General features: G+C 51.7%; 1 protein-coding gene across 1 annotated transcript; it reads left to right on the top strand.

Moving 5' to 3' along the window:
- The first annotated feature begins 4,316 nt into the window (after positions 1–4,316).
- LOC116235251 (uncharacterized) lies at positions 4,317–18,428 on the top strand. Its single transcript, XM_090128316.1, has 18 exons — positions 4,317–4,889; positions 5,780–5,997; positions 6,273–6,333; positions 6,720–6,815; positions 7,141–7,305; positions 7,393–7,518; positions 7,823–8,043; positions 8,223–8,251; positions 8,713–9,337; positions 9,578–9,612; positions 9,817–10,137; positions 11,506–11,955; positions 11,992–13,377; positions 13,414–14,262; positions 14,443–15,846; positions 16,027–16,104; positions 16,147–17,697; positions 17,950–18,428. The coding sequence occupies exons 1-18, from the start codon at positions 4,317–4,319 to the stop codon at positions 18,426–18,428; spliced, it is 8,667 nt and encodes a 2,888-aa protein (XP_089984442.1).
- Positions 18,429–23,285: the final 4,857 nt, after the last annotated feature.

A 23,285-nucleotide genomic window follows, 5' to 3' on the forward strand; every position in this document is an offset into this window, starting at 1 on the left:
CAGTGGGCACGGAGGGATGTGTTGGGGCGGGACTGGATGAGCTTGACTGTGTTTTCCAACCCTAATGATTCTATGATTCCTGTTGGTCTTCCACCCCCTTGATGCTGTATCTGAGCTTTCGGTTCCAACCACATATGGGCTGTTCTGCTCTGCCCCTCATGCTTTGACCTCCACTTTATTCTTTCTTCCATCCAAAAAGCATCCACTCACATGCCAGCAGAACTGCTTCTTACCATCCAAAATACTGAAATCTGTCTCCACACATCCACATTATGGGGCAGCTCCCAATGGAGGGGTGATGGCACACGCTCACACACCCACCTGGTCAGCACTGACACCAGCCTGCACCCTGCTTCTATACAATGCCACCAATGCTTTCCCACAGAATCCTTCTCATTACCAAAGACAAAGGGACATTTGCCCCCAAAACCATTCCTAGACAGCAGTCAATACCAATGTGCATTATCCCTTCCCTTCTGTCTTGGGGAGACATCCCCGGATTGTAGGTTCTCCTACAAGACGATGGGGGAAAATGAAAGTCTGTGGGGAGAGAGCATTTATCTGTGGGTGTCTGCATGACCTCAGTCCCATTTCCTAGGTGACTGAGGCCCTACTTACGCAGGTATTTGGGTAACTGCTGATCAAGATCTACTATTTCAATTTTCCACGTGCATGCCTATCTCTTCCATCTGAGCAGCTCTTAAGTTTAAGTACCGTATTTATGTCTTACTGCATTTATGTCCTACTGTACCACACTGTTGGATGCCCATTGCACTGCCAATTTCCTTTTCCTCATCTCATCCGACTTGTAAAAGACATCAATTTCTGTCCGAAGTTGAATAGAAGTAGATCTTCTCTCAAATCTGCCCTATTTTAGTCATGTTTTGGCTTTCTATTAATGGTTATTAATGGCTTAAGACAGTCCTTCCAAAATGTCAAGATATTTCCTTGAAATGAGCCTAAGTACCAGTTATGATGTTTCCCATTTATTGCTTATGTTGACTGGAGGTGGAATGAGAGAGATTTCCCATTTGTTACTTGGTTGACTGGAAGTGGAATGAGAGAGGGAGCTGGTGGGTTCCTCCATCAGTTGTTCCCAAGAAAACCAATGTGTGGCTTTGTTTGTGAATTGTATCAATGGTTTGAAAATGCTAATATTTTGTGTAGTCCCTTGGTAACATGGATCTGCTGGAGAAGGGCTCGATTTGCACGACTTTCACCACCCAAACTCAGGAGCTGATGTGTTCTCCAAGTCCCATTCCAGTCCATGGAGGAAAATGAGAAAGGCAAACGCAAGTCATCTGTGTAGGAAACTTCTCTGAGTGGGAGAAACAACACATGGAGGTTCTGGGCTCTCTGTAGAAGAAGCCCAGGCAGTAGACTGTGCCTCAATTACTTACTGGACACTACTTCAATTTGCTTATTAAAAAATACTGCCAGCAAAGACCCAGATGCTCATGGCCATGTGAAACCCCTAATGGACTCTGCTCTCTGGTGCTGGTCCATAGTAAGGATATGTTGAACTGAAAGTCTTTTTGTCTACACACATTGGGAACTCTCTTCCACATGAATGATCTGAAGGCACTTGGACACATCTGAGAGCAATGCCAGGTCCTTGCAGGGGAGAGGAACTCGTGACATCTCCCCCTCCATCCGCAGGATGTGTCGACGAGATCCAGCCCAACAGGTCCAGGTGTGGCCAGGTTTGCTGTGCCAGGGCTGAGCTGTGCCAAGGATGGTCACAACAGCAGCCTACATGCTGTGCCATGTGTACATGGCACATGGTGCAGGGTGGCTGCTCCATCACGCAGGGGTTACAGGAAGCAGGACAGAGCTGCTCTGGGAGTTGATGCAGCGATTCTCTACATCTGAATGGGCACCTGGTTTGCTTCAAGCAATGAATTGATGTATTTAGGGCAGTGGTTTGTACAGACACCTGCAGCCTTTGTTCTACATGGAAATGACTTGCTTGGCCCATGGGTGTTCCCTCCCCTGGCTCGTGGCACTTCCTTCCCAACCCGTGTGGGTGATCCATCTGCTGTTGGTTCATGGTGTGTGTCGATGAGCTGCTCTCATCAGGAAAAAAGAAAGGATGAGGATGAGCAGGCCCTAAAATTCAGCAGACAGGTGGAGGGGCAGCATGTCTTTAGCAACTGCTGCATGTCACCAAGAAAACGTTAATTAAGGCAAGGAAAATGGGTATTTTAGCTCAAAACTGGTAAGGAAAAAGATGAGTCATGGCCACTGAGTATCAGCTCCTCCTGACGGGAAATATGATATTGTCTTAATCTTCACCTGAGCCTGATAATGGTCCCGAGGTCATGTGGGATCATCAGGCTCTGCAGTGCAGTGCACAGTACTCCTCAACAAAATTCTTAAGGGAGCAGACAAAGCTCAGGACTTGACAAAATAGGGTTGAAGAAGAGCACTTGCATTGTATTCCCTTGAGATGCAACAGCATCTAGGAAATATTGAGCTGGGCCAAAGCAGAAGAGGAAGGATTTTGTGTAAAATCCGAAGTGCTGTTTAGCAGATGCATTGTAATGGATCTGTTTCCTACTTCTCCATTTTAAATTATGATCTTTTCTACTTTTTTGTTGCTGTCTGTTTACCATGATTATTCTTCCCAGCAGGACACACAGTTCTCAACCCAAGCCATGTTTTTATTTAGGTATATTAAAAGAGGATAAATTCAGCTGGAAACTTTGTTAAAATTCTCAGTAATTGTAAGTAACTGTAAGTAACTGTAAGTAACTGTAAGTAACTGTTGAAGTTTAACTACAAAAATGTAGCACAAATGGATTGTCTGGGCTGCTATTGGCCATTCCTGGGGTAAGACTGTAAGAGACCAAGTTTTGAAAAAAACCCAACAGCAACGGTATTTGTTTTCAGTGTTGGAACTAGATGACCTTTGAGGACCCCTTCAACCCAACCATTCTATCATTCTATGATCTTGAAGGACCCTTCCAAACCAATCCCCTATGGTTCTGTGATATATAAGGACCCTTCCAACCCAACCATCCTATGGTTATGTGATCTTTAAGGACCCTTCCAGCCCAACCATTCCATGGTTCTATGATTCTGTGACTGCCTGGAGAACACTGTGTCTACTTCTGGGAAAAGGCCTTCATCTGGTCACTAAGCACCCAAAAACTTGCTCATTTCTATTCATACCAACTGGTCTAATGGCAGCTCTTAGCTCTCCCTACAAACCCTTCATTTAGGGGATCTTCTCAGGGGAAGTTCACAAAGCTCTGACCACACAACCACTGTGCAACTGAAGGGTGCCCAGAGTGGCTTCCTCCAGCATCTGTGGAAGGAAGAGCATCATTCTGGAGACACAAGACAAAGATGAAGACTTGATGCTCTCAGCAGCAGGACTTGGCTGCCAAATGCTTTTTGACACATCCATGGCCATTACATCTGCACCAGTATGTGCTGGGGCTGGAAAAGTAAAGAAAGCCCTGCACAGAGATGGTGAGAGAATGGAGGGGGAATCAGAGTGATGCTCGGTGGGAGAATCTGGGCAGAACATCTTGGTTTAACTGACGGGTGTTTACATCTCTCAGTGCTTATCCTTTTCTATTTACAACTTTGCATTCATTAAAGCAAAGATCAATACAGAATTTTTTTTCCTCTTTCTGTTTTCAAGACACAGTCTCAGCTTTGTGAACCAAAGACTGTTAGCAAGAAGGCACAACTTGGACACCCTCCCTGTCCATGCAGCCCTTTGGAAGCAGTGCTTAATTCCAGGAATAAGAAAAAAATGGAGAAAAGGAAAGTAAGGCAGAAAATTCTTTGCTCTGTGTGGTGCATTCTTGGTATGTGTGAAGCAAGGTGAGCCACCCCCAGCCCAATTCAATAGGAGAACAATATCAAGACCTTGTGTCTCATAAAATAAGATGCCAAAGGAGGTGGGGAAATTCAAGAGAGATCAAACCTTGGTGAGGTGCATGGATAACTGTGCGAACTGTAATTAATGGTGGAGGGGCGGGCTAATGAGATAAGGAAATCTCATCTGAGCAAAGCTGATGAGTCAAGCAGGATTTGTTGGAATTTCACAACTCCTTCATTGGTGTGTGGTGTTTACTCTATCTTCTGCTCAAGTGCCCAATAATTGCTGCCTGATGATACAAACCAATAATAACATTAACAGAGCTGATAATTACCACGGAATGGAAATGAACTTCTCCGAACATATAAAGGAGAACTTCTGTTACCCCCAGCAGAGGAGCTGAGGATCCTGCACTCTCATTTCTCCTCCTGTTTTACAGCCTTCCCCATCTGCTCTCATCTTAACTCTCTGAAGCGTCGCTATGAGCTACCATTTCTTCAGATTTGGCGATGGGAATTTCAGTTCTTCTTCTGCTCACTGTGGCACGCTGGGGAGCGGGAGAGGCTCCTCTGCCATGAGCCATTGGGAAGATGATAGAGGACAAAGATTTGGTGGTTATGGCTATGGCTGTGGGTATGGCTATGGCAGCAGGAGCCTCCACAACCTCAGTGGGTTTAGGAACTTTTCTACTGGTGGAATCTACGGAGGAGATGTAGGAGGGTATGGAAGGCACTGGGGGTACTATGGTGGGAGATACCTGGACAGGGACTTAGGGAGCAGAGGGTATTCCGTAGGGGATTTTCAAGGAGGGGAAGGTAGGATGTATGGAGGAGGCTCAAGCAGGGGAGTGCTCAGTGGAGGCCTTCGTGAGCATGGGACTGGGCAGGGCTTGAGGCACACTGCTGCTGGTGGAGGCATCGAGGAGATCCATATCGACACCAACCTGCTGAGGCCAATACAAGTGCAAGTTGACCCCGAGTTCCAGAGAACGCGGTCAGATGAGAAAGAGCAGATTAAGACACTCAACAACAAATTTGCATCATTCATTGATAAGGTGAGTCCCTGTTCTTTCTTTGCTTATCATGGAGTGGAAAATCCAGGGGTGCTTCTTACAGGTCCAACCAATGCATCTGATCCTCCTCTGCATCTCATCCTCTGCCTCAAAATCTCTGCACTGGCTGGACTCCCTTCTGCCTTGATGGCTTGCTACAAACGCTGTTGTGTGAATTATATTTAGCTGTGGAATAGGAATCTCTGTGTCATGTCTTGTGGCAGGACAATAATGAATTACTGCACTGTTGCCAACATATCAACTCATTTGACTTTTGAGGAAATGGCTTTGTGCATGGTTACTGATACTCCAGGGCTAAGAACTGTTTGTGCTAGCAAGAGAAACAAGTGGCGGATTTGAGCATTCTGGAGGTTTTCTGTTTCTTTTTCTCAAGCCTAGCAAAACGTTTCATTTCTCCCAACCATAAAACATGGACTTATTTGCTTGGAGATCTTCCAGATGTTTTGCACACCATTCTTTACCTCTTTCCGTAGTCTATATTCAGAACTTTCACCTTTGTATGATTTTACCTTCTCAGTCATTCCTACACAAATGCACAGGAGAAAAACAGCCTGAAAAACACTTCCACCCACGCAGACAAAGGCGTGTGCCTTTGTTTGGGTGTTCACGTGTGTCTGCATAGGGTGGAAGCTGGTGTCATTTGTTACACATGAAGACATAAGAGCCTCTTGTATTACCATACAGAAAAGGTGTCGGTTACACCCAGCTGTTTTAACCATGCTTAATCCTAAAAAAATGGGGTCACTTGGACTCTATCTTCTTTATTTTAAACCTTTTGCATGAGAGCTGCCAGTGTACAGTGTTGTTCGTTGTCCCTACGCTGCTGTCAGTGCTTCCCAGTGGCTGAGGTGCTCCTGTGTTTTGCCTTCCAGGTTCAGTGCCTGGAGAGGCAGAACCAGGCTCTGATGACCAAATGGGAACTGTTGCAGCAGCAAAGCTCCCAGCCGGAGGAGAGGAGAAGCATCACCTCTTTCTTCCAGTCCTACATCAATAACCTGCAGAGGCAGCTGGACACACTCCAGAGCCAGAAGGAGCAGCTGGATCCAGAAGCCTATGAAATACTTCAGCTTGTTGAAGATTACAAAAAGAGGTGAATAGTCACTAAACCAGGAAAAGGCATATTGTTGAGCTGGAGTTTTCCCAGGCAGTGGTATCATGCTTTGGGATGGCATGGCTTTCTGGCCTTCACACACGCTGTAGACTTGAGACCACTGCTCCATGGTAGGCTTGTTTGGGGCTTTTGGAGCTGAAGTTGAAAGCAAGTTCAACATGTCCACTGTTTGGATGATTCTCTTTTGTTTATGATCCATTTGGCTGAAGAAGTCAGATAGGCAATTAGATCCCTGTTTCTTCTCTCTGCTACAGATTTGAGGACGAAATCAACAAGCGTGCATCTAAAGAAGAGGAATATGTGGAGCTTAAAAAGGTGAAGTAACTCAAGACACTGGGTTAAACCAAAGCCTTGGAAATAAAACGGTTGGTTGTTGAGGTTTTCAGAAATAGGGATTAACTCCCTTTGTCTGGAGACATCTAAAATCTGAGCTGTTTACTGACAGAATGGAGAAAAATCACTTCTTCCAGAGAATGTCTTCGTTCTGTGTAAGATGTGTATCTAAAAGTCTCTGTGTGTCTCCATTCACTCAAGCCTAAAGGAGAGACTGTTGTTAGGGTCTGAAGTTGAGGAAGATAAATCTAGCACAAGGATCTGTGTGCTCCAGGAATGAAAGACTGAAATCAAACTTTGTATGAACTGCGATTCAGAAAGGAGTTGGCCATCAAAGGAACATAAATCAGTGCTTGTTTCTTTCACAGGAACTGGACAGTGCCTACATGAGAAAAATGGAGTTTGAAGTTCGGGTGGAAATACTAAAGCAGGAGCTTGAGTTCCTCAGATGCTTATATGAGGCGGTGAGTATGTTTCTTGGGTCAGGAGCACACACACCCTTTGGAAGCTGCAGGAAAATTCTCCTGAGCAGGATTTGGTGTGCAGGGTGGTGCTGTAGATGGGATCACCCTTGATTTAATAATGTTGTGGGTTTTTTTAATCTGTGAGTGAAAAAAGGGGCTAGAAGAAACATGGGAAAATTGAAACTGGGGGTGGAGCAGCAGGACTTGAGGGAGGCTGGGATATTCCAGTGGGTAACTGACCAGAAGGTTCAATTTCAGTCCTCATAACAGGACCCAAACTGCTTGTCTGGACTGTGAAAATCCAAAAATCTTGTTTTTCTTGCAGGAGCTGTCCCAGCTGCAAACAGTAGTTGACAACACCAATGTCATTCTGTCCATGGACAACGGCAGAGAAGTGGACATGGATAGCATCATTGAAGAAGTCAGGCAGGCGTATGAGAGAACTGCTCAGAAAGGCAAAGATGAAGTCAATGCCATGTACCAAGGCAGGGTGAGTAGACATATCAATGAGTCTCCCTTGCTTAGGGTTAGTTGATCCAGAAACCAACATGTCCATTCTCTTCTCTCTACCCATCAGTACCAGGACCTTCAGAACATGTGGGTAAATCAACGAGAGCAACTGAGGAACAGTTACCAGGAAATCCAAGAACTTACCAGGCAGATCCAAAGACTGCAGCCGGAAATTGAAATAGTCAGGAAAGAGGTAAAGCTGATACATCCCAACAAGACTGAACTATTCTTGCCACTCTTACATGGAGACAAAGTGGAGAATAATGTAGCCTGCCCTTTGGAGGCAAAGCTAAAGATGATAATTTCTCTTCAAAATGAAGAAAATTTGAATTTTGAGTGTCTACTGGGATTTAATTTCAGTTGATTTACCCAGTCTAATGTTGTATCTTCTAAGCTTTGTCATTATGGTCTTTTAATTTCCAAGAAAAACAAGGAGGGCTTGAAAATCCCAGTCCCACTGGAAGAAAAGGGACAAATTCTATTTATGCCCTCTGCAGAATGACAGACACGAAGAGGCTATCAGAGATGCTGAGCAGCGTGGGAGCTCTGCAGTCAAAGACGGACAGAAAAAGCTTCAGGATCTGGAGAATGCTTTGCAGCAGGCCAGGGAAGACCTGGCTCAAATTCTGCATGATCATCAGGAGCTTCTGAATGCTAAATTGGCCCTGGATGTTGAAATTGCCATGTACAGGTCACTGCTTGAAGAGGAGGAGATCAGGTAGGCACAAACTGCTCATCACAAGTAGCAGCAACCTATCCCATCCTATGATCCATCACTTGGATCTTAGATAAGTTCCTCCCTGGAAGGGTTGAGATCTTTGTTTGCCTATTGATAGCACCTAGGATTATTTTCATGTTTGCTGGTTCCATCCTCTTAATGTCACTTTTTGTTCACAGGATACTGGAAGGTGTGCCAGCCACTGTCCGTAAGTATCTTCAGGTTTCGCAGTTCTTGAGGCCCCTCTTATTATTTTGCTTGCAGTATGCTTAACACTGACCACCAGAACAATGCCATGCGCTTCTAGATTAGTTTCCTAGGTAAAAGAAACAAGTGGCACTCCTTCACGAGTGGAAATATGCATATATATGTGCATTTATATGTCAATATATGTCAATCTCGATTTTAAATTCATTGGTTAAATTCCACCAAATTCAGCCAAATACAAAGGAAAGGGAGGATAGCTCACTATGTCCATGTGGTGAATGTAGGAAATAGTCCTAATATTTCTGTAAGTAGAAAGTGAACTAAAGGAGAGACAGGCCAGGGCTCACTCATATTCTTTTCAGAAGACCTAGACATGGCCAAACGAAAGTTAATATGTATCTCTTATATCCTACAGAAGTCACTGCTGGAAGAATAAGGTTGATATATCTTTACTTCTTGCAGGTGTTGTTACACACAGTGCGAGCGGTGCCAGTGGCACTGGAAGAGAATATGGCGACTTCAACAGAGGAGAGGAAGAGATGAGCTCTGATGATAGCATGAGGACAATACGAACAGAGACAATACCGGGAGGGGGAAGTGAAGGTGGAAGACGAAGTGATAGGGGATCAACGTATGGCAGTAGAGGACAAAGGGGTGGAGAAGAAGGGAGATATCATACCGGAAGGAGCTCAAGCTCGGGCTCTGCATCCGGGTATGCATCAGAAGGGAGAATTAGCAGAGGTGGGTCATCACCTGGAGGTGGCCACAGCTCTGGCGGCTTTGGTTCCAGCTCTGGCAGTGGCCGATGCAGTCCTCACAGTGGAGGGCTGAGCTCTGGAGGGAGCAGTGGCTCTGGCAGGAGAGGGTCCATTTCAGGGGAGGGAGGGAGCTCAGGTCATGGAGGATCGAGCTATGGCAGTGGAAGTGGAGGCTCCATCTGTGGAGGAGGAGGCTCTGGCTCTGGCTCTGGCTCTGGCTCTGGCTCTGGGTCAGGTTCTGGAGGAAGCTTTGGCAGTGGTGGGTCCTCGTCTGGAGGTGGCCACAGCTCCGGACACTTTGGGTCGAGCTCTGGCAGTGGATCCGGCAGGTCTGGAGGAAGTGGGAGCTCAGGTCATGGCGGTTCCAGCTCTGGCAGTGGAAGTGGGGGCTCTATCTGTAGAGGAGGAAGCTCTGGCTCTAGCTCAGGATCCGGTGGTAGCTTTGGAAGTGGTGGTTCGTCACACGGAGGTGGCCAAAGCTCTGGAGGCTTTGGTTCGAGCTCTGGCAGTGGCCGATGCAGTCCTCACGGTGGAGGGCTGAGCTCTGGAGGGAGCAGTGGCTCTGGCAGGAGAGGGTCCGTTTCAGGGGAGGGAGGGAGCTCAGGTCATGGGGGATCGAGCTATGGCAGTGGAAGTGGAGGCTCCATCTGTGGAGGAGGAGGCTCTGGCTCTGGCTCTGGCTCTGGGTCAGGTTCTGGAGGAAGCTTTGGCAGTGGTGGGTCCTCGTCTGGAGGTGGCCACAGCTCCGGACACTTTGGGTCGAGCTCTGGCAGTGGATCTGGCAGGTCTGGAGGAAGTGGGAGCTCAGGTCATGGCGGTTCCAGCTATGGCAGTGGAAGTGGGGGCTCTATCTGTAGAGGAGGAAGCTCTGGCTCTGGCTCAGGATCCAGTGGTAGCTTTGGAAGTGGTGGTTCGTCACCTGGAGGTGGCCACAGCTCTGGAGGCTTTGGTTCCAGCTCTGGCAGTGGCCGATGCAGTCCTCACGGTGGAGGGCTGAGCTCTGGAGGGAGCAGTGGCTCTGGCAGGAGAGGGTCCATTTCAGGGGAGGGAGGAAGCTCTGGTCATGGCGGATCAAGCTATGGCAGTGGAAGTGGAGGCTCCATCTGTGGAGGAGGAGGCTCTGGCTCTGGCTCTGTCTCTGGCTCTGGGTCTGGCTCTGGGTCAGGTTCTGGAGGAAGCTTTGGCAGTGGTGGGTCCTCATCTGGAGGTGGCCACAGCTCCGGACACTTTGGGTCGAGCTCTGGCAGTGGATCTGGCAGGTCTGGAGGAAGTGGGAGCTCAGGTCATGGCGGTTCCAGCTATGGCAGTGGAAGTGGGGGCTCTATCTGTAGAGGAGGAAGCTCTGGCTCTGGCTCAGGATCCGGTGGTAGCTTTGGAAGTGGTGGTTCGTCACCTGGAGGTGGCCACAGCTCTGGAGGCTTTGGTTCCAGCTCTGGCAGTGGCCGATGCAGTCCTCACGGTGGAGGGCTGAGCTCTGGAGGGAGCAGTGGCTCTGGCAGGAGAGGGTCCATTTCAGAAGAGGGAGGGAGCTCAGGTCATGGGGGATCGAGCTATGGCAGTGGAGGCTCTGGCTCTGGCTCTGGCTCTGGCTCTGGCTCTGGGTCAGGTTCTGGAGGAAGCTTTGGCAGTGGTGGGTCCTCGTCTGGAGGTGGCCACAGCTCCGGACACTTTGGGTCGAGCTCTGGCAGTGGATCTGGCAGGTCTGGAGGAAGTGGGAGCTCAGGTCATGGCGGTTCCAGCTATGGCAGTGGAAGTGGGGGCTCTATCTGTAGAGGAGGAAGCTCTGGCTCTGGCTCAGGATCCGATGGTAGCTTTGGAAGTGGTGGTTCGTCACACGGAGGTGGCCACAGCTCTGGAGGCTTTGGTTCCAGCTCTGGCAGTGGCCGATGCAGTCCTCACGGTGGAGGGCTGAGCTCTGGAGGGAGCAGTGGCTCTGGCAGGAGAGGGTCCGTTTCAGGGGAGGGAGGGAGCTCAGGTCATGGGGGATCGAGCTATGGCAGTGGAAGTGGAGGCTCCACCTGGGGAGGAGGAGGCTCTGGCTCTGGCTCTGGCTCTGGGTCAGGTTCTGGAGGAAGCTTTGGCAGTGGTGGGTCCTCATCTGGAGGTGGCCACAGCTCCGGACACTTTGGGTCGAGCTCTGGCAGTGGATCTGGCAGGTCTGGAGGAAGTGGGAGCTCAGGTCATGGCGGTTCCAGCTATGGCAGTGGAAGTGGGGGCTCTATCTGTAGAGGAGGAAGCTCTGGCTCTGGCTCAGGATCCGGTGCTAGCTTTGGAAGTGGTGGTTCGTCACATGGAGGTGGCCACAGCTCTGGAGGCTTTGGTTCCACCTCTGGCAGTGGCCGATGCAGTCCTCACGGTGGAGGGCTGAGCTCTGGAGGGAGCAGTGGCTCTGGCAGGAGAGGGTCCATTTCAGGGGAGGGAGGGAGCTCAGGTCATGGGGGATCGAGCTATGGCAGTGGAGGCTCTGGCTCTGGGTCTGGCTCTGGCTCTGGGTCAGGTTCTGGAGGAAGCTTTGGCAGTGGTGGGTCCTCGTCTGGAGGTGGCCACAGCTCCGGACACTTTGGGTCCAGCTCTGGCAGTGGATCTGGCAGGAGAGGGTCTATTTCTGGAGGAAGTGGGAGCTCAGGTCACGGCGGTTCCAGCTATGGCAGTGGAAGTGGGGGCTCTATCTGTAGAGGAGGAAGCTCTGGCTCTGGCTCAGGATCCGGTGGTAGCTTTGGAAGTGGTGGTTCGTCACCTGGAGGTGGCCACAGCTCTGGAGGCTTTGGTTCCAGCTCTGGCAGTGGCCGATGCAGTCCTCACGGTGGAGGGCTGAGCTCTGGAGGGAGCAGTGGCTCTGGCAGGAGAGGGTCCATTTCAGAAGAGGGAGGAAGCTCTGGTCATGGCGGATCGAGCTATGGCAGTGGAAGTGGAGGCTCCACCTGTGGAGGAGGAGGCTCTGGCTCTGGCTCTGGCTCTGGGTCTGGCTCTGGCTCTGGGTCAGGTTCTGGAGGAAGCTTTGGCAGTGGTGGGTCCTCGTCTGGAGGTGGCCACAGCTCCGGACACTTTGGGTCGAGCTCTGGCAGTGGATCTGGCAGGAGAGGGTCTATTTCGGGAGGAAGTGGCAGCTCAGGTCATGGCGGTTCCAGCTATGGCAGTGGAAGTGGGGGCTCTATCTGTAGAGGAGGAAGCTCTGGCTCTAGCTCAGGATCCAGTGGTAGCTTTGGAAGTGGTGGTTCGTCACCTGGAGGTGGCCACAGCTCTGGAGGCTTTGGTTCCAGCTCTGGCAGTGGCCGATGCAGTCCTCACGGTGGAGGGCTGAGCTCTGGAGGGAGCAGTGGCTCTGGCAGGAGAGGATCCGTTTCAGGGGAGGGAGGGAGCTCAGGTCATGGGGGATCGAGCTATGGCAGTGGAAGTGGAGGCTCCATCTGTGGAGGAGGAGGCTCTGGCTCTGGCTCTGGCTCTGGGTCAGGTTCTGGAGGAAGCTTTGGCAGTGGTGGGTCCTCGTCTGGAGGTGGCCACAGCTCCGGACACTTTGGGTCGAGCTCTGGCAGTGGATCTGGCAGGTCTGGAGGAAGTGGGAGCTCAGGTCATGGCGGTTCCAGCTATGGCAGTGGAAGTGGGGGCTCTATCTGTAGAGGAGGAAGCTCTGGCTCTGGCTCAGGATCCGGTGGTAGCTTTGGAAGTGGTGGTTCGTCACACGGAGGTGGCCACAGCTCTGGAGGCTTTGGTTCGAGCTCTGGCAGTGGCCGATGCAGTCCTCACGGTGGAGGGCTGAGCTCTGGAGGGAGCAGTGGCTCTGGCAGGAGAGGGTCCATTTCAGGGGAGGGAGGAAGCTCAGGTCATGGGGGATCGAGCTATGGCAGTGGAAGTGGAGGCTCCATCTGTGGAGGAGGAGGCTCTGGCTCTGGCTCTGGCTCTGGCTCTGGCTCTGGGTCAGGTTCTGGAGGAAGCTTTGGCAGTGGTGGGTCCTCGTCTGGAGGTGGCCACAGCTCCGGACACTTTGGGTCGAGCTCTGGCAGTGGATCTGGCAGGAGAGGGTCTATTTCGGGAGGAAGTGGCAGCTCAGGTCATGTCGGTTCCAGCTATGGCAGTGGAAGTGGGGGCTCTATCTGTAGAGGAGGAAGCTCTGGCTCTAGCTCAGGATCCAGTGGTAGCTTTGGAAGTGGTGGTTCGTCACACGGAGGTGGCCACAGCTCTGGAGGCTTTGGTTCGAGCTCTGGCAGTGGCCGATGCAGTCCTCACGGTGGAGGGCTGAGCTCTGGAGGGAGCAGTGGCTCTGGCAGGAGAGGGTCCATTTCAGGGGAGGGAGGAAGCTCAGGTCATGGGGGATCGAGCTATGGCAGTGGAAGTGGAGGCTCTATCTGTGGAGGAGGAGGCTCTGGCTCTGGCTCTGGCTCTGGCTCTGGGTCTGGCTCTGGGTCAGGTTCTGGAGGAAGCTTTGGCAGTGGTGGGTCCTCGTCTGGAGGTGGCCACAGCTCCGGACACTTTGGGTCGAGCTCTGGCAGTGGATCTGGCAGGTCTGGAGGAAGTGGGAGCTCAGGTCATGGCGGTTCCAGCTATGGCAGTGGAAGTGGGGGCTCTATCTGTAGAGGAGGAAGCTCTGGCTCTAGCTCAGGATCCGGTGGTAGCTTTGGAAGTGGTGGTTCGTCACACGGAGGTGGCCACAGCTCTGGAGGCTTTGGTTCCAGCTCTGGCAGTGGCCGATGCAGTCCTCACGGTGGAGGGCTGAGCTCTGGAGGGAGCAGTGGCTCTGGCAGGAGAGGGTCCATTTCAGGGGAAGGAGGAAGCTCAGGTCATGGGGGATCGAGCTATGGCAGTGGAAGTGGAGGCTCCATCTGTGGAGGAGGAGGCTCTGGCTCTGGCTCTGGCTCTGGCTCTGGCTCTGGGTCAGGTTCTGGAGGAAGCTTTGGCAGTGGTGGGTCCTCGTCTGGAGGAGGCCACAGCTCCGGACACTTTGGGTCGAGCTCAGGCAGTGGATCTGGCAGGAGAGGGTCTATTTCTGGAGGAAGTGGGAGCTCAGGTCACGGCGGTTCCAGCTATGGCAGTGGAAGTGGGGGCTCTATCTGTAGAGGAGGAAGCTCTGGCTCTGGCTCAGGATCCAGTGGTAGCTTTGGAAGTGGTGGTTCGTCACATGGAGGTGGCCACAGCTCTGGAGGCTTTGGTTCCAGCTCTGGCAGTGGCCGATGCAGTCCTCACGGTGGAGGGCTGAGCTCTGGAGGGAGCAGTGGCTCTGGCAGGAGAGGGTCCATTTCAGGGGAAGGAGGGAGCTCAGGTCATGGGGGATCGAGCTATGGCAGTGGAGGCTCTGGCTCTGGCTCTGGCTCTGGGTCAGGTTCTGGAGGTAGCTTTGGCAGTGGTGGGTCCTCGTCTGGAGGTGGCCACAGCTCAGGACACTTTGGGTCCAGCTCTGGCAGTGGATCTGGCAGGAGAGGGTCCATTTCAGAAGAGGGAGGAAGCTCTGGTCATGGGGGATCGAGCTATGGCAGTGGAAGTGGAGGCTCTATCTGTGGAGGAGGCGGCTCTGGCTCTGGCTCTGGCTCTGGCTCTGGCTCTGGGTCAGGTTCTGGCGGAAGCTTTGGCAGTGGTGCGTCCTCGTCTGGAGGTGGCCACAGCTCCGGACACTTTGGGTCCAGCTCTGGCAGTGGATCTGGCAGGAGAGGGTCTATTTCTGGAGGAAGTGGCAGCTCAGGTCACGGCGGTTCCAGCTATGGCAGTGGAAGTGGGGGCTCTATCTGTAGAGGAGGAAGCTCTGGCTCTGGCTCAGGATCTGGTGGTAGCTTTGGAAGTGGTGGTTCGTCACCTGGAGGTGGCCACAGCTCTGGAGGCTTTGGTTCCAGCTCTGGCAGTGGCCGATGCAGTCCTCACGGTGGAGGGCTGAGCTCTGGAGGGAGCAGTGGCTCTGGCAGGAGAGGGTCCATTTCAGGGGAGGGAGGAAGCTCAGGTCATGGGGGATCGAGCTATGGCAGTGGAAGTGGAGGCTCCATCTGTGGAGGAGGAGGCTCTGGCTCTGGCTCTGGCTCTCGGTCTGGGTCAGGTTCTGGAGGAAGCTTTGGCAGTGGTGGGTCCTCGTCTGGAGGAGGCCACAGCTCCGGACACTTTGGGTCCAGCTCTGGCAGTGGATCTGGCAGGAGAGGGTCTATTTCTGGAGGAAGTGGGAGCTCAGGTCACGGTGGTTCCAGCTATGGTAGTGGAAGTGGGGGCTCTATCTGTAGAGGAGGAAGCTCTGGCTCTGGCTCAGGATCCGGTGGTAGCTTTGGAAGTGGTGGTTCGTCACCTGGAGGTGGCCACAGCTCTGGAGGCTTTGGTTCGAGCTCTGGCAGTGGCCGATGCAGTCCTCACGGTGGAGGGCTGAGCTCTGGAGGGAGCAGTGGCTCTGGCAGGAGAGGGTCCATTTCAGGGGAAGGAGGGAGCTCAGGTCATGGGGGATCGAGCTATGGCAGTGGAGGCTCTGGCTCTGGCTCTGGGTCTGGGTCAGGTTCTGGAGGAAGCTTTGGCAGTGGTGGGTCCTCGTCTGGAGGTGGCCACAGCTCCGGACACTTTGGGTCCAGCTCTGGCAGTGGATCTGGCAGGAGAGGGTCTATTTCGGGAGGAAGTGGCAGCTCAGGTCACGGCGGTTCCAGCTATGGCAGTGGAAGTGGGGGCTCTATCTGTAGAGGAGGAAGCTCTGGCTCTGGCTCAGGATCTGGTGGTAGCTTTGGAAGTGGTGGTTCGTCACCTGGAGGTGGCCACAGCTCTGGAGGCTTTGGTTCGAGCTCTGGCAGTGGCCGATGCAGTCCTCACGGTGGAGGGCTGAGCTCTGGAGGGAGCAGTGGCTCTGGCAGGAGAGGGTCCATTTCAGGGGAAGGAGGGAGCTCAGGTCATGGGGGATCGAGCTATGGCAGTGGAGGCTCTGGCTCTGGCTCTGGCTCTGGGTCAGGTTCTGGAGGTAGCTTTGGCAGTGGTGGGTCCTCGTCTGGAGGTGGCCACAGCTCCGGACACTTTGGGTCGAGCTCTGGCAGTGGATCTGGCAGGAGAGGGTCCATTTCAGAAGAGGGAGGAAGCTCTGGTCATGGGGGATCGAGCTATGGCAGTGGAAGTGGAGGCTCTATCTGTGGAGGAGGAGGCTCTGGCTCTGGCTCTGGCTCTGGCTCTGGCTCTGGCTCTGGCTCTGGGTCAGGTTCTGGCGGAAGCTTTGGCAGTGGTGCGTCCTCGTCTGGAGGTGGCCACAGCTCCGGACACTTTGGGTCCAGCTCTGGCAGTGGATCTGGCAGGAGAGGGTCTATTTCTGGAGGAAGTGGCAGCTCAGGTCACGGCGGTTCCAGCTATGGCAGTGGAAGTGGGGGCTCTATCTGTAGAGGAGGAAGCTCTGGCTCTGGCTCAGGATCTGGTGGTAGCTTTGGAAGTGGTGGTTCGTCACCTGGAGGTGGCCACAGCTCTGGAGGCTTTGGTTCCAGCTCTGGCAGTGGCCGATGCAGTCCTCACGGTGGAGGGCTGAGCTCTGGAGGGAGCAGTGGTTCTGGCAGGAGAGGGTCCATTTCAGGGGAGGGAGGAAGCTCTGGTCATGGGGGATCGAGCTATGGCAGTGGAAGTGGAGGCTCCATCTGTGGAGGAGGAGGCTCTGGCTCTGGCTCTGGCTCTGGCTCTGGCTCTGGGTCAGGTTCTGGAGGAAGCTTTGGCAGTGGTGGGTCCTCGTCTGGAGGTGGCCACAGCTCCGGACACTTTGGGTCGAGCTCTGGCAGTGGATCTGGCAGGAGAGGGTCTATTTCTGGAGGAAGTGGCAGCTCAGGTCACGGCGGTTCCAGCTATGGCAGTGGAAGTGGGGGCTCTATCTGTAGAGGAGGAAGCTCTGGCTCTGGCTCAGGATCTGGTGGTAGCTTTGGAAGTGGTGGTTCGTCACCTGGAGGTGGCCACAGCTCTGGAGGCTTTGGTTCCAGCTCTGGCAGTGGCCGATGCAGTCCTCACGGTGGAGGGCTGAGCTCTGGAGGGAGCAGTGGCTCTGGCAGGAGAGGGTCCATTTCAGGGGAGGGAGGAAGCTCAGGTCATGGGGGATCGAGCTATGGCAGTGGAAGTGGAGGCTCCATCTGTGGAGGAGGAGGCTCTGGCTCTGGCTCTGGCTCTGGGTCTGGGTCAGGTTCTGGAGGAAGCTTTGGCAGTGGTGGGTCCTCGTCTGGAGGTGGCCACAGCTCCGGACACTTTGGGTCGAGCTCTGGCAGTGGATCTGGCAGGAGAGGGTCTATTTCGGGAGGAAGTGGGAGCTCAGGTCACGGTGGTTCCAGCTATGGTAGTGGAAGTGGGGGCTCTATCTGTAGAGGAGGAAGCTCTGGCTCTGGCTCAGGATCCGGTGGTAGCTTTGGAAGTGGTGGTTCGTCACCTGGAGGTGGCCACAGCTCTGGAGGCTTTGGTTCCAGCTCTGGCAGTGGCCGATGCAGTCCTCACGGTGGAGGGCTGAGCTCTGGAGGGAGCAGTGGCTCTGGCAGGAGAGGGTCCATTTCAGGGGAAGGAGGAAGCTCAGGTCATGGGGGATCGAGCTATGGCAGTGGAAGTGGAGGCTCCATCTGTGGAGGAGGATGCTCTGGCTCTGGCTCTGGCTCTGGCTCTGGCTCTGGGTCAGGTTCTGGAGGAAGCTTTGGCAGTGGTGGGTCCTCGTCTGGAGGAGGCCACAGCTCCGGACACTTTGGGTCCAGCTCTGGCAGTGGATCTGGCAGGAGAGGGTCTATTTCTGGAGGAAGTGGGAGCTCAGTTCACGGCGGTTCCAGCTATGGCAGTGGAAGTGGGGGCTCTATCTGTAGAGGAGGAAGCTCTGGCTCTGGCTCAGGATCTGGTGGTAGCTTTGGAAGTGGTGGTTCGTCACCTGGAGGTGGCCACAGCTCTGGAGGCTTTGGTTCCAGGTCTGGCAGTGGCCGATGCAGTCCTCACGGTGGAGGGCTGAGCTCTGGAGGGAGCAGTGGCTCTGGCAGGAGAGGGTCCATTTCAGGGGAAGGAGGGAGCTCAGGTCATGGGGGATCGAGCTATGGCAGTGGAAGTGGAGGCTCCATCTGTGGAGGAGGAGGCTCTGGCTCTGGCTCAGGATCCAGTGGTTGCTTTGGAAGTGGTGGGTCTGTATCCCATGATGCTGGAACATTCAGTGGAGGGTCATGCATTTCTCCTGTTGGTCACAGCTGTAGTGATTGGGGTTCTAGTTCTTTTGGTGAAGGTTATGGGTATCGTGGTTCGTGCTCTGGGGATATCTGTGGTTCTGGCAGTGAAGGGTATGGGATTGGGAGTGGGCATTTTTCTGGAGGGGATGGCTGTTACCAGGGTGGTGGTGAGTGTGGTGGAATTGATTATTACGGTCGTAGGGTTGAAACTGGAGAATGCAGCTCTGAAGTTGGGCCATCTTCTCCAAGATGTGCATACTCATCTGGTTCAGCTTTTGGCTCAGAGACTTCTGATTTTTCTGGTGATCCTTACCAGAAGTAGTTTTTGCTGCTGGAATGGGAGAAATGCTTTCCCCTTGCTTTTATTGCAAGTATGGCTTTTCTGTCCATCACTGGGTCACTTGTGACACTGACCATTTTTCTCCATATACAGCCATTTGTTGAATTCTCCAATCTGTCACTGCTGCACCTCTCTCTTGTGATTGTGTTTTGATGATTTTTCTTGTTTCCTTAGTCTTTTTCTGTAATGGCCTGAGCACTTCAGCTCATTCTGTCTGTTGCCTTTTCTTTGCCAACTAAAAGCTTGACACCCTGTCCCGTGTCTGTGTGTCCATTCATGAGTGCAGCTCCGACATGTACAAGACTTTCAAACCAACTGAGTGAAATACAAAATACATCTTATGGAGACCTGATCCAAAGTCAGGGCAAATTTATTAGAAACAGGATGACTTGTGGTTGGTTGTGGCTGACCATCTGCTGTGAAGAATGGTTTCAGGGTATACGCCCATTGGCCAAATCCACACAGTCAACCAGGACACATGGATCCATCTCAATACATGGAAGCTCTCTATGAGGTTGGGTTTGGAAGGCATCTCTGGGCCCATCTAGTCCCTCCCCTCTGCTCAAACAGGGCCACTCAGGTCACAGATCATGGGCCCAAGACAATACCCAGGTTGTTTTTGATTATTTTTGAGCAACCTATTCCAGTGTTCAGTTACTTATAATTAAGTATTTCCTACTATTCATCTGGAAGCTCTTGTCTTGCAGTTTGTGCCCATTTCCTCTTCTCCTGGCAATGGGCACCACTGCAAGGAGCCCTGGCTCTGTCCTATTTGCATCTCCTGATGATGGACAGAGCAGATGAGGTTACCAGGAAGGTTTTCTCAAGAAGCTCAATGCAATGGTGTCATCTTAATTTAACAACACTACACTTAGATAACCGGAGTATCATAATCCACACCAGGAATATTGCTTGTCTATTCCCATTCAGAGGGAAAGTTGGAACCTCTAAACTGTTTTCCCAGATTATGAATAGTAGTGGGAAGGGCAGCCAGTGGCAGCTCTTTTCTGGGGAATGAGGTGCTCTTTAGGCAGGAAATCCACTGTGGAGATCCATTTACAAATGTCCATCAAAACATGAAAGCAATTAGAGATGATTTGCAGACACAAAGGGCTAAATCAAACCTTAATGATGTGGTCTGGAAGCAGCTTGAAATGTCCTTCGAAAAGGGAGGGCTAAGAAAATTTCAGGCAAAACTGAGTTATCACTGCTCTCACCCAAAGCAGAAAGCCCCACACATGTGGAACCTGCCAGCTGTTGTGGGGCTGTGCTGGAGGTTGTGTTAGCAAACCCTGATAAGATAAGCTCGTGTTTTCATCCACACTGGCTCACACCCCACAGGTTCAGTGTGTGGGTGGTGTGAGTGCACCTCAGCTTGCACAATGCCCTGCAGAGCTGTGCTCGGATAGCTGGGACACTTTGCTCACCTTGTTAATGGCTGCTGCAATGCCAGCCACTGAAACAGCTCAATTCAAGGACCCAAGGGACAAGCTGCATCATCATAATCCATTTTTACCTAACAGAGGAGCTAAGACAATGCTCCTCTCTCACAACAAAAACTGAAAGCCCCTTCTATTTTAAGTGCACCTTACAAAGTGTTGCTGGGCTTTTGTTTCACACTTAAATTATGTAGACAGGATGCCTGGAGCTTTTCATCGCTAATCCGTGCCATCAGAAGAAATAAAGCATTAATATGAACACTGTGGTCAGGTCTGCGGGTTTCTTTTTTTCTGATGCATTTTGCAGAGTGAAAGGGAGAAAAGGAAGAAGGTAGAGTCAACAGAGAGAAACAAGCATTTCTGGAGGCAGTTCAAAAGGTCTAATTTGTGCATCTACCTTAGTGCAGGATGAATCACTGCTGGAGATCAGACAAACCATCTGCTCCAGTTGACTTTGCAGGAGCCTGGGAGACCAATGTGGAAGAGAGATTGCTAACCCTGACCTTATACGATGGCTGGATCAGCATTTCCACCACGTTGCTTTAAGTACTGTTTACACACTGGTAGTGCATAGCCTTGAGTGCTGGGCTAATTTTGTGAAGGAATACAGGTTTGGAAGGGTACATCAAAACCTGTTCTGCTTGTCAGCTGAGCTATAATGATATCTCCAGTTTCTGGAGATGAGTGTTCTGGCACCTCTTTCTACACCAAATTACCTGTGTATATAGGAGTCAAAAATCTGGCCTAGAATTTAACATATCTAATAATATAATATTTAAAAAAAAAAAAAAAAAAAAGAGCAGAGAGCAGAGACCAGTGCCTACCCCTCTGCCCTCCGTCAGAGGGAGTTGTAGGCCATGAGAGGCTGTAGGGTCATGAGGGATTGTTGGGCCATAAGGGGTTGTAGGGTCATGAGGATCTGTAGGACCATGAGAAACTGTAGGCCATGAGGAGCTGTAGGGTCATGAGGGGCTGTAGGCCATAAGGAGCTGTAGGGTCATGAGGGGCTGTAGGGCCATGAGGGGTTGTAGGGCCAGGAGGAGCTGTAGGGCCATGAGGGGCTGTAGGGCCACGAGGGGCTGTAGGGCCATGAGGGTCTGTAGGGCCATGAGGGGTTGTAGGGCCATTTCTGCTCTCAGATGCCACCAGATGGGTTGGCTAAGGTTGCACCCAGAGACATTTTGAGTCATTTGAATTTCAGAGGCTGAGTCAAAATCATGAGAATGAGCAGAAATTGAGACCTTCAGATCCGTATCGTTAAAGTCTTGAGGTGGGTAGAAGCAGTCAGCTGTGAACATGGCTGGCATGTAACACTGCAGGAAGGACCCATGGACAGCCTGGGCCTCAGCATGGTGTGAGCATCCAGGAACTCTGACAGTAGAAGCAAAGTAGGAGGGGAGGACATCAGGATGGTGAAGATGACAGTAGGTCAGTGGTGGTAACTCTGCATTTAGAAAACATCCCAGGCTCACAGCCAACCCCAGGGTACAAATCCATAAGGAATTTCACCTTCTTGCAAGACTGAGGACCTTGTCCCCATGCCGTCCTTCCTCCCAAACGTTGCCCTCTGCAGGTGGGAGCCAGCCCTTGCTAGCTGTATCATTGCAGAGTGTTGGAGAAGGTGTGAAACAAGATCATGTCACCATCAGGAACTTAACCAGGAACCTGTCTGGGCAGGGCTGCTGAAGATGCAATAGATGCCACCACCTAGTGGGAGAGAAAAGTCGTGCCACAGAGCTGGTCAGGAGCTCTCTCCCAGCCCGACTGATGGAGTTTGAGGCTTGTGCCCAGTTTGCCAGAACAAAAAGTTCCCTCCTGATTTACTTTGGCAGAAAGCCGTGAAATTATTCACGGCAACGTCAGAATTGTGGGTCTTCTATATTTACTGCTGGGCCTCTTTCCAAAATTCCTGGCGATTAGAAGAAAATTAGTGAGCTGTGATCACCTTAATAGCCATTCCCCTTTCTGCTAGGTGCTCACAAACACGTACAACTCCTATCTCCTGCAAGGGAGCTGCAGTAACTGGGATTGCTGTGACAATGACATGGAGTCCCATCAACAGGATGCAAGAGGAGAAGAGTTGTTGAATGCTAAACCTAGGTCATCTCCCCAAGCCAGTGACCACACACAAATTCTAGTTCCTGAAGCAAGTTGGGTGGAACGAGTTGAAGTTTGGAGAGGAGGGCAGAGCTGACTGTATGTCCCATTAAACCGCCGCTGAGCAGCAGAAAACAACCCAAAGGCTCGTGTGATATTGTTGCCTTCTGGGGACTCAAAGTCATGGGGGGACATCAGGACTTGGAGTCAGAGGTGAGGCAGGCTGCTCCAGACAGATGAACCTTTTGCTGTGTCTAGGGGAGCAAAAACCAGAGTTCAGGAGTTTTGCTCATCAAAGTGTGTCTAGGGAAATAAAACTTTTGAAAGCAGGAGCTGTAACCCTGTGGGCTCTACACCAACAAGAGAATAAAAGCTTGGAGCTAACCCTGAGAGGTGCAAACACTCATTGCCAGGCAGAGCACCATGAGATCTCTTCTCCTAAGGTGCAGGAGAGTCACCAAGCATCACAACAGCCACAGGATGCAGCAAGGAGTTCTGTGGGAGACCAAGGAGAGACAGCCTGGAAGCACAAGACGAGCATGGAGTTGGAGCAGCTCCAGGGCAAGTCCTCCTCCTGGGCTCTGATCTTGCTCTTCCAGCTGGGACTGTCATATACTCTGCCAGTATTTAAGCAGGCAAGTGAGACACCCAGGGCTTCAATCATTCCTCCTCTTCTGTGCGTAGGTGTAATTGATAGTGCTGTCAAGAACCTGCAATTAAGCTGGTTGTCTTTCCAGCTACTGCATACCATCAATTATCTCTCTTGCTGGGCTAAGGGCAAACTGTTCCAGTGAAGAACATTTGCAAATAATGAGGTACAAGAAAACCTTTGACATCAGCCGCTCCTCAGACAGAATACCAGCAAGGTTTCTGGTAACCAGTTTTGCTTTTCGTCAGTCTTCTTGTGAAAGGTAGCGAGAAAGGCTTCCAATGAAACCAGGAAATGAGAAAATAAAATAAAATATCCTTGCCAAAGCCAGGAAAGAAATAAGCAGATGAAATAGTATGCTTTTCTTCCTCCCTTCCTCCTTCCCTCCCTTCCTCCTTCCCTCCCTCCTTTCCTCCCTCCCTCCCTCCCTCCCTCCCTCCCTTCCTTCCTTCCTTCCTTCCTTCCTTCCTTCCTTCCTTCCTTCCTTCCTTCCTTCCTTCCTTCCTTCCTTCCTTCCTTCCTTCCTTCCTTCCTTCCTTCCTTCCTTCCTTCCTTCCTTCCTTCCTTCCTTTTTTTCCAAAACTTGAAACATTTGGATGTTTCATTGCCAAAAATATTGATCAAGTTTTGAGCCTATTGAGAAGTTACAGCTTA

Source organism: Phasianus colchicus, chromosome 33, assembly GCF_987193195.1.
Source record: "Phasianus colchicus chromosome 33, bPhaCol1.hap1.1, whole genome shotgun sequence".
Classification (NCBI taxonomy): Eukaryota; Metazoa; Chordata; class Aves; order Galliformes; family Phasianidae; genus Phasianus; species Phasianus colchicus.

What these genes read in the sequence shown, in the direction of transcription:
- LOC116235251 (XM_090128316.1), top strand. Translation starts at nt 4,317, where the DNA reads ATGAGCTACCATTTCTTCAGATTTGGCGATGGGAATTTCAGTTCTTCT. An exon ending in ATGCCATGTACCAAGGCAGG is followed by an intron (nt 7,306 to 7,392) that starts GTGAGTAGACAT and finishes TCTACCCATCAG; the next exon opens with TACCAGGACCTTCAGAACAT. An exon ending in TTGAAATAGTCAGGAAAGAG is followed by an intron (nt 7,519 to 7,822) that starts GTAAAGCTGATA and finishes TGCCCTCTGCAG; the next exon opens with AATGACAGACACGAAGAGGC.